Here is a 10,944-nt window from a genome sequence, read left to right on the forward strand (position 1 = left end):
GTGCACTGATGTTCTAGGTAAAGTCTCAATCAATTATTGGGCTACCGTCGAGTATTCCCTCGCTCGCCTAAGGTCGAACGTGGGGATGATAAAAGTGCGTTATGCACAAGGACTCAGGTCACCAAAAATGCTGTGCTTCAGGCCTGGGCCTTTTTTTTCTGTGTTCTGGTGCGTTAGTGCCACGGACGTGAACGAGGACTACACGTCCCAGAATGCATTAGTTTGCTGAACCGCATCCAAGCGAGGAGAACAATGTCCCCGGTGCCATGGGGACATCGGGTAACCTTACACTAAGGCGAGGCCCTGTCAGTCACGTGCTGTGAACACTGTGTGCGCTAGGACCGAGGAGATAGTAAGACCGGAAAAAATAAAGTGAGAAGCTGTTTCCATAGTTGCAAAAGTAGTGCTTAGGAATTACGAACTCTGCAAAGAAAGCGAGGAAGAAGAAAGCGCCTGCCACAGAGTATGCATACAGCAGAAACCCACCAGAAGCCGAAGGTGTGCTGCTTGCACCTGAAGCCGCAGCTGGGGGCACTTACGTCTCCCTGCTGAATCCGCTGCCAGGAACGCAGCTCACAAGACACTAGTGTGGGCTCTGGAGGGACGACCCGGCGCCGAGAAGTCACCCCCGTCCCGGAAGAGGCGCACGGGCCCCCTGCTTTTTCGGGAAATGATTTCGGAAGTTGTGAAGATGAGTTGTTACAGCAGGAGGCTGAGGCAAACTGAACCGGAGCAGCGAAATGGCGGGAGCGGCCCCATCCACGTCTCCACCCATTCCAGGGTGAATGGGTGGTCCTTCCCTCTCCACCCCTTCCAGTTCATCGCCTGGCTCGTTTACTCCTACCTGGCCGTCGTTGGCTTCGGGATATACATACCTCTGCTGCCTCATGGGTGGAAGGATGCAGCCTATGTGGTCACTGGGATACTCTTCGCTGGACACTTTGTCACACATCTTGTCGCCATCACGGTGGACCCCGCAGACCCCAATGTCCTGGCCAAGAAAAGTTACAGCCGCCCCATGCCGGTTCTGGACCGCTCCAAGCACAAGCACGTCATTCAAAACCTTCACTGCTTCCTGTGCCAAGTCGACGTGGGGCCGAGGTCCAAGCACTGTAGCGCCTGCAACAAGTGCATCTCCGACTTCGACCACCACTGCAAGTGGCTGAATAATTGTGTGGGAGGAAAGAACTACTGGCTTTTCTTCAGCGCGGTAGGGTCTGCCGTCCTTGGAGTCTTTCTCTTGACGATGGTGGTCCTCTACGTCTTCATCCAGTACTTCGTGAACCCGGCGGACCTCCGCACAGCGCCGCAGTTTGAGGGAGTGACCTCAAACACTACTTGGTTAGTCTTTCTTCCGGCTGCTCCAGTTGAGACGACTGCAGCAGGAATTCTGGCCATAGCAGTTATCACTGTGATATTGGGCATCATACCTATTTTGCTGCTTGGACACTTGCTGGTATTCCATCTTTACCTCCTGTGGAAGCGGTTGAGCACCTACGACTATATGGTGCACCAGCGAAACACCCAGAGCATCAGAGACAGGAAGAACATTGAGGAGGCACAAGCGACGTCAGACGGAACATTGGCTGATACAGTAGGCACCCCCAAAGAAACAGACCTCCCTCTGTCCGCTAGATCAAGTGGCCTTCTGTATCGTGATAGCGGGCTTATTTCTCTTGGGCAACCGGATGGAATATGTACAGATGTCGTTGATGCCACGTCTCTCGCCTGAACCTAGACCTGCAGATGCTGCAAACCAGGAGTGAACCCAGCAAATGTGAAAGTTCAGGAACAAAGCAGTACAAGAACGACATTTGTTTGATTATTGCTTAATCCCACATTTGTATTTTATAGAGGAATTCCCTTTATGTTTAATCCAACCGCCTAGAGATTTTATTTGGATGTGTCCGGCATGTACAGAAGTTGTTGTATCCTGCCCGAAAGCCATTAGGTGCCTCCGTAGAAGATAGTAGTTGACACTGTAGGGCTAACTAGGGCTATCCGGCATTCCCAAAGCGGGGATCTCGATATGTGTCGCAAATCAATACAGTAGAGTTATTTCCGGATTCATTGAGCGTTCCAATAGGTCGTTACTGGCATAGTCGCTGGATCCATGTTCCGACCTACTAGGGAGTTATATTCCATTTGTACCAATAAGCAATGACTGTATGGTACCGGTAAAGCAAAAAGTCTCTTTCAATATTACAAATAAATTCTCAGTCACACAAAGCTTTTATTTATGATCACACACAAAAATATTTTCACTTCTGTTTGTACAAAACTGTTGATACTATAAACTTTTTTGCATGGAGTATGTTGACAGATACCACCGGTGCGAATAGTGCAGTGCAACAATTAGTAGGGTGTTAGACCAACCAAGCTGAAATGAATTATACTTGGGTTCGGGACGTAGGAATGAAGAATAAACCAATGTTTCTACGCTGAGTTCACGTGTGCCCAAGTTGGGTTTCGTTCACACTCGATCCTGCAACTTTTAGAGATTCTCCCCCTGTGACCACCATTCACAGAGGTGGCTACATCCTTACCTACACCATTGGTTGTCTCTGGAGAAGATGGGGATACCGCATCCAGTCTTGTAACAGAACCAGTTGGTTGAAGGACCATGATCAAGTCAGAAACTCAATGGAAAATCCAAAGGTGGGAACACAGACTAGTAGGAGAGGACATCCAAAAGAAGGCGGGGAGAGGATACCCGTGGAATCTGTGTCACACACAAGTATTGCTGAACACAATGCAGCACAACACTTCTTTCACTCTGAACAGTAGCACTCTCTGGCCCACACAGCAGCAGTGAATGAAGGATCCGGATACAACAGTTGAGAAAATACTTTTCTGTAAGTCTACTTGTGCAATGCAAATACCATTTTGTTTTAGGTTTAGGACCGTCTCTTCCAAATCATTAAAAGAATCAAGAGAGCGTTGTCATTGAAAGTTTCTCAAAGTTTCTCCTGCGTCTGTCCTCTTCCTAAACCCTTATTCCTTTACTAGACTCTGAGGAAATACGATAACATGTTTCTTTTTATTCGCCATTACTGAATTTTGTTTTATGGAAAATGTTACCGCTTATTTGAAATTGTTCTGGAAGTAATTGTGCTTGCATAAACTCCATCATTTGCAGTGATCTGGTAATCTGGTCCAAGCATTTGCCAGTGAACGAGTCACTCATTCATCTGTAAATGTATCCACTAGAATTCTCACTACTCCGATTTTGTAACGGACAAATAGAGTTTAATACAGAGCTTCTGATGAACGGTTCATTTAAATGCACTTTGTATAAAGAATGTTGCTTTCCCTATTTTCATACATTGAAATGTTATAATAAAATGTTATGTTTTTGTGACTTTAGCAAATCTTAGAATTAAGTTTTTTGCCATAAATTAAATGAATTATTTACATACTAAAATAAGACTGGACTGTATGTATGCAAGTATATAAGGGTATTTATGTAACTCAGACCTATCCCCGGGCAACAGAATGCTGTGCAAGGGCAGGGCTAGCGTAGTGCTGGGAGCTGAGAGGGTAGTATTTCCCGCACTTATTCAAGGCGCTCTACCTGTGCAGCAAGCCTTCCCTCTTTATTAATTAAGATGGATGTGACAAAACCAAACAACTGCATGGAGCCGGATACTAGAGCTATGTGTTTTCTCCTCCCTTAAAAGATATTTTTTATCTTGAAAACATGTGCTCATCATATGTATATATATAATATAATCACAGTGGCGGTCGCCACTGGATTGTTATAGTTAGGTCCGTTTTTTCATGAGAAATGCTTTTTTTGGACGAATCTCCACAAAACTTTCCAGAAAGGTGTTACTTTTTGGTAGTTTGTGCATGGAAAGTTTTGGGGTGATCTGTCAACTGGGGGCATAGAAAAAAGGGGTGCCCCAAAACGCAAAATCCCCATGCATTTTGTATAGGTTTCTTTAGACGGGCTACTGCAAAACCTGCTGAACGGAATGACACCAAATTTGTCAGGAAGCGAGATCTTGGTCCGCAGGCTGCGCTTGTTGTGATTTAGTGTGAATCCGCTCCGTAGTTCTAGACAAATTAAGGTTGAACAATATTTCTTGATCTGGACGGTTGGGTTCGATGGACTCTCGCAAGAGTCCCTCAAACCTAATTTTAAAAAATGGAGCGTTCTAATTGGCACAGGGAGCTTCTGTTTTACTTAGGGTATCTCGCTCCCACAGGATCCAGAATCCTGTGATAGCGAGCACTCTGAATGGCTACCAGGAACATGAGAAAAATATTGCTGGCAGCCAATACAGGACTCAGTCCCCTGTCCTAAAGTAAGTAAAAAAAAAAGAAATATAAGGAGGCTAGATAGGGATACCATGCACCTCTAGGCCCCATGGAGGGGACCCACAGGCACACCCCTCCCCCGGGGCCAAAATGCAATAAAAGGATTCTTTGCTGCGCGCTAGCGGTACTCCTGCAGGATCGGGGAAAAAATGGTGGGCGGGGCTCTAATCTTCAATTAATCCCCCTGGGAACTCACCTGTGGGTCAGCATTGTTTATTTAAGGGGAGGAGGTACATGGTCCCTCTCCCGGAGCTATTATTGGCCCCAGGGAGTCCACCCCTGAGTCTGAAACGTTCCAAAAAGGGGAGGGGAGCACGCGGCTCCCCTCTCCAAGCCTTTAAAAGGCCCTGGGGACCCCTTTCCCCCGAGCCGCTATTAACATGTTAAGGGGAGGGGGCTGTGTGGCCCCCTTCCTGAGCATTCTGTGGTCCCGGGGACCCATCCCTGAGGCCGGCTCACTTGCTGTGTCTTGGGTAGCCCACCCACAGGACACAGCAGTTCCCTTGACCGCACCAGCGCTGTCAGGTAAACTTGTGTTTGCCCCCGCCTGGTGAAAGCATGTTCAAAATTCAAATCATATAGAAAACATAAAGTCTCCTCCCAGCGGCCGGAGCTTTAAAAATAATCTCGCCAGCTGGGAGCTGACTTGTGATCTGCTTTTCTACTTGCATTGCTGTGGGCAGGGAAACAGATCAAGAGATTTCTGCCAACAGAAGGGAGCAGCTTCAAGAGCTGCTCCCTGCGAGTGGGAGCAATGCCAGCTTCTGCAGCATGTGGGGAACAGGCTGGGGCCGCAGGGGCCCAGGAGCTCTCCACGCGGCCCCCAAGGAGTGTATGGTGAGTGCCCTGGTTGGGCTCCAGTGCACCCACCTATATTCAATACAGGGGTTGGGGTCCCTGGAGCAAAACAGGCTAGGGAGGGGGGCTGCACATCCGCCCTCCCCTTTAAAAAAAACATGGCCCTGGGGTCCCTAGGGCCCTTTATAGACTTGGGGAGGGAGGCCACATGTCCCCTTACCTTATTTATCACATTGGGTCACGGCATATGGGGTCCCTGAGGCTAAAATAGGCACCGGGAGCCTAGGGGATGGGATCCACATGGCCGAATGAGGCTCGAGGAAGAGGGCCGTGGCCTCTCTCCTCTTGAAAATGCATTGGGCCTTGTAAGATGGGATTCCATGGGCCTAATGCGGCTCGGGGAGGGAGGCTGTGCACCCCCCTCCCCGGGGCCACTTGGTCCCCGTCCCCTTTAAAAAACATAAGGCTCTGGGGGTTGGGGTCCCCAATGCCTAATGGGCCTAATGAGGCTCGGGGAGGGAGCCATGTGACACCCCTCCCTTCTAAAAAACATAAGGCCCTGTGGGGGGTTTGCTGCAGGATCTGGTCAGATGCCAGGCACAGTGGCCAACTGCGTGGAGGGGTTGGATTTACGTATGGTAATAAAGTATTACTTTATGTTAAAAATTCCTAGAAATGCACTGCAAAAAACAAAGGTTAAAGTAAAGTTATAGTTAGGTGTGATAAAAAAATCTGCTTTTGTTCATAAGAAATCATTTCGAAATTCACTGACAGAAACAAAGGTTAAAGTAATGTTATAGTTAGGTGACTATGTCCGTGACAACATTAACGTTTTGAACTAAAAAAGCCACAGAAATTCACCAGTTATAGTTTACAGAGCTAACTACAACTTGCGCCCCCGTCATGCACTGCTTATGACCTCACATATTACATCACTCATGACATGTTGTATGACATCATTTATGACATCACTCATGACATCATCCAAGGTTCTCTTACACATTTCTCTATTAAAAAAGGTACAGCATTAAAGCTATGGAAGTAAGTGTAAAATAGCTCTGAATAATATGAGGCTTCATTACTGCTATCATACATACAACCCCCATAGGTAAAGCAAGCTTTTGTTATCTGCAACATTGACCGTTTACCATACACTTCACTGGTAGCTAAGTTCATGTTGACTATGAATCACAGATGAAAGGGAAACTTATTCTGCACCTGGTGTGTATGTATACAACTGTGCAGGGAAAACCAAGTTCCTCCAGATACTTAAGCTCTGTTATATAACTATTGCTCTACTACGGACAGGCTTTACCTGTATTAAACCCCTGACAGTCACTGAACCTTCACTGAGAAATTAAGTGGTTATGAGCTGAAAAGTGGGTACTGTTGACACTGTTTACTCTATGGCATGGGTACTCGTAAATGTTTCCCCCGGCAGCCACAAAGTACTGTCTGTGGTTTCCAGAGGGCTGTAAAGATGCCTGCAGGAGAGGGTCAGGGTGTTGAAAGGTGGGTGTAAGGGGACGCAAAGCAGATGCATGAATAAGATAAGTTGTCTCGAAAACATTCTTTCTTCTTTACCTTTAGTTTAGTTGACCTGCAAATAAAGTATACCCATTTCACAGCTTATTGAATGTTCCTGCTCTGTCAAGTAAACAGCAGCCCAGTGCTGCTGTTCACCAGGGGGCCACAATTAAAGGCCAGGAGGGCCGCATGCAGCCCCCGGACGTTCTTTGAATATCCCTGCTCTATGGTGACTGTTTACTCTTTACCACACTGTTTGCTGACAGTGGAACTCTAATGAGAAATACAGCACAGTGTATTGAAAAAGCATCCACAAAGAACAGTGTATGCATGCTCTATGAAAAACTTGTCCAAAGTACGACTCTTCATTTAAAATACCAATGTCTGAAGGTGCTAAAGATCAAACTACCTGCAGCCTTCATACTGTGGTGAAAACGTTACAGATAACTATCTTCAGAAGCACAACAAGCACATGCTCGTAGGTTAGTACTTGGTGCCTACAGTCTTCTATGTTCTGCTGAAATTGTCATGCTGAGACTATTCTGCCTAATAACTCAAGCCTGCTTACAATACTTAATATGTTTTTACATACAATCTTTGCCCTGTTGGAAACTTTTTCTGCAGAGCCAAAAAACTTGTGTGGAACATGCTGAAAACAAGTTGTCAACTGTCACTTGCAAATAGAGTTAGTCTTCAGTACAAAGATTTATAAGGTGTTCAATACCTCTACACACCTACAATGCTTTGGGGGCACATGCGTTTTGTAAACACTTACCCGTTCGTTGGACACGGGCTGTAAAAACTTAGGTAGAAAAGTAATATGGTAGTTACCTGCCTCTATGTAAACTATTAAAAACCTAAGGCACTTGTTTGATGATGTCATCAATGATGTCATTTGAGATGTCATGTCAAGATGGAGTATGGGATTTGCTGATTCACAGAGGGAAGGGAGACTGCAGAGGCACCGAGATGTGGTCTATTTTGAAGAGGTGGGTCTTTAGCTCTCTCCTGAACTGAAGAAGGGTTGGCGGTTCTGATGGTTGTCCACATCTGGCTGCTAGTGTAATGTATTCTAGTATACGTCGGTCTGTACTCATAGAAAACCATGTGCAACCTCAGGGAATTGTGAGCCATCTCTCTAATTATCAGTGGGAAACATCGCCCACCATTAGTGAATGGAAGTCATGGGCCACCCCTTGCTGTAGAACAGGAAATAATAAGCCACCATGATATGGGTGGATATGAAATCACGGAGAAAACATGACTGCAGGTCTCTGGAACAAGAATCCAAGTTGCTTCTATACAGGACTAACTGGCTATGAGCTACGTCTATTTACAGGACTGAGCATCTTGAGTTGCATGTTACTGGGAGATAGCAGATAATGAACCACCCTTGGATGCAGGATTAGATATCATGTGCCCTCTATAAGTAAGGAGTCATCAGCCATCTCTGGCTGCAGGAGAAAGACTGATTTGCATATGGCCATGTCTGAACTGGGGTGGCGTGGTGAGCAAAATAACGATGGATTAAACCCAGATCTGTGACTGGGGGTGAATGTTTTGCCAATGTGCAACATTCCGTCCATCATCTTGTGTGTTTTGCAGGAGAAAGAAATCATAAGCCATATCTCACTGCAGAACTAAGGCACAACTAAGGAATCATACATTCTACATGTTGGACATCCTTCCAAGGGGAGGGAAGGGGCCCCAGGGTGCCCCCAGGGAAGCCTGAATATGTGACATGCTAGAATGAGCTGCCTTGGAAGAGTCACATATGAAACAGGTGTGGTATGATGAAGGGTTACCAGATGATTTGGTGGTTGATGATGCAAGCCATCCCAGAACCGCCGAGGATCAGACCCCTATGAGGGGGGAAAAAGGAGCCCAGTGCCTCGAGAGCCAATGGGTAACCGTAACTTAGCATTTCTACCAGATCCAGATTGGCACTCAAAAGACGGAGATACTCCCTGTATAATAGAAAGCCCATGAACCGAGTAAGAGTTCTGCTTCGACAGAGTGTCAAGCGCCTACGAGCAGTCTAGTGATGGAACTAGAATTTCAATCTTTCTAATAGTAAGTTGTGTTAAAAGCTGGGGAGGAGACGTGAATCTGACCTTTTTTGTTGGGCATCTTTTTGTGAGAGAGTTGTACGTTGTGATGGGCCATGGGTAGGCTAATACACTGCTGTCACTGTAATGCTCAATGGTACCTATGTAACTTGACCACTGCAAGATTACCTGCATGTTTCTCTTGTTGAAAAAACAATAAAAAATATAATTTAAAAAACACAAGCAATCATAAGCTAGCTCTGGCTGCATGGAATCATCAGACACTTTTTGTATGCAGGAAAAGGGGCTTTGGACCACCTCTGGCAGCAGGGCGATGAATCGCCAGTCACCTGTGGCAGCAGGGCAATGAATCGCCAGTCACCTGTAGCAGCAGGACGGTGAATCACCAGTCACCTGTGGCAGCAGGGCGAGGAATCGCCAGTCACCTCTGGCAGCAGGGCGGTGAATCGCCAGTCACCTGTAGCAGCAGGGCGGTGAATCACCAGTCACCTGTGGCAGCAGGGCGAGGAATCGCCAGTCACCTATGGCAGCAGGGCGGGGAATTGCCAGTCACCTGTGGCAGCAGGGCGAGGAATTGTCAGTCACCTGTGGCAGTGAATCGCCAGTCACCTGTGGCAGCAGGACGAGGAATCGCCAGTCACCCGTGGCAGCAGGGCAGTGAATCGCCAGTCACCTGTAGCAGCAGCGCGATGAATCGGCTGTCACCTGTGGCAGCAGGGCGGTGAATCGTCAGTCACCTGTGGCAGCAGGGCGGTGAATCGCCAGTCACCTGTAGCAGCAGGGCAATGAATCGCCAGTCACCTGTGGCAGCAGGGAGGTGAATCGCCAGTCACCTGTAGCAGCAGGGCGGTGAATCGCCAGTCACCTGTGGCAGCAAGGCGATGAATCGCCAGTCACCTGTGGCAGCAGGGTGGTGAATCGCCAGTCACCTGTAGCAGCAGAGCGGTGAATCGCCAGTCACCTGTGGCAGCAGGGCGGTGAATCGCCAGTCACCTGTAGCAGCAGGGCGATGAATCGCCAGTCACCTGTGGCAGCAGGGCGGTGAATCGCCAGTCACCTGTAGCAGCAGAGCGGTGAATCGCCAGTCACCTGTAGCAGCAGCGCGATGAATCGCCAGTCACCTGTGGCAGCAGGGCGGTGAATCGCCAGTCACCTGTAGCAGCAGGGCGATGAATCGCCAGTCACCTGTAGCAGCAGAGCGGTGAATCGCCAGTCACCTGTGGCAGCAGGGCGGTGAATCGCCAGTCACCTGTGGCAGCAGGGCGGTGAATCGCCAGTCACCTGTAGCTCCAGGGAAGCGTAGGACTCTTGTAGCTGCTAGAACTGGGAGATGTGTGCCAACCTGCACTGTGGAGACAAGGAAACATGAACCAACTCTGACTGCGTAGCTACAGAATCAAGAGGCTTCTCTGGTTGTGGGGATAGCGTATTGAATCTCTAGTCCTGCTCTAGGTTTCATAGTGAGATGTACCCAGGTGTTTTATGAATGTTTTGAGGCATCTGCTTCAGCTGTTCATTGGTGTCCTAAGCCTTTGTCACGTATTGATGACTAGCTGTGTACCAAGGTCTTAAACCTGACTGGAGCGATGGGGATCCCAGATCTTGGTTGTGTATTTCATGCCTGGACTGTATATAGGGCCTGACTTGGTTTTGTTTTGAAGTCAAGCGGCCTGAGCTGCACAGTGCGCTCTGGCCAGTGCAGTGATGGCCCTAAAAGAATCGACTATGGTAGATTCCAAGGTATTCAGAAGTACATTGCAATAGATTGATAAAAAACATTTCATTCTAAAGTTTTGTGTGATAAACAGTGGAGTGCACAGGTTTGATACTGCAATCCTTCTGTAAGTATATACCATCCACGCCATAAATTTTAAGCAGGAGAAAGCTGAAATAAGACCATTTTACCTTTAAAAATTGTCTTTCTCTCTCCTTAAGTTGGTATTGTTAAGCATGTATGGCACATTTTTAACATAACATATTGAGGTTGGGAGTAAATGAAGTACACTCACTCCATGCCGTCCCATAAACTGTGTCCAGTCCTGAACGTTTCACCTACAAATAACTGCTATTTGGTGTCTTAGTCTAATTAGGTCACTGGAGAAAACCTAGACTGCAACACCAGAATCCCTTAGGTTGTCACACAAAAGCTCTAGACCAAGAAAACTGTCCATGTTTATGTGGTGTGAAGTGGCCGCTCTACCTTAGGTCTGAGCCAAGTATGTTGACC

The 10,944-nt window shown here is 47.4% G+C and overlaps 1 protein-coding gene across 1 annotated transcript; it reads left to right on the plus strand.

Moving 5' to 3' along the window:
• The first annotated feature begins 366 nt into the window (after window positions 1-366).
• On the plus strand, window positions 367-3,442 carry LOC146772222 (palmitoyltransferase ZDHHC11-like). Its single transcript, XM_085638204.1, has one exon. It carries the CDS (start codon window positions 671-673, stop codon window positions 1,730-1,732), a length of 1,062 nt encoding a protein of 353 aa, XP_085494330.1. The 5' UTR covers window positions 367-670; the 3' UTR covers window positions 1,733-3,442.
• Window positions 3,443-10,944: the final 7,502 nt, after the last annotated feature.

This window comes from Triturus cristatus, chromosome 12 (assembly GCF_964204655.1).
Source record: "Triturus cristatus chromosome 12, aTriCri1.1, whole genome shotgun sequence".
NCBI classification, from domain to species: domain Eukaryota; kingdom Metazoa; phylum Chordata; class Amphibia; order Caudata; family Salamandridae; genus Triturus; species Triturus cristatus.

What these genes read in the sequence shown, in the direction of transcription:
- LOC146772222 (XM_085638204.1), top strand. Translation starts at nt 671, where the DNA reads ATGATTTCGGAAGTTGTGAAGATGAGTTGTTACAGCAGGAGGCTGAGG.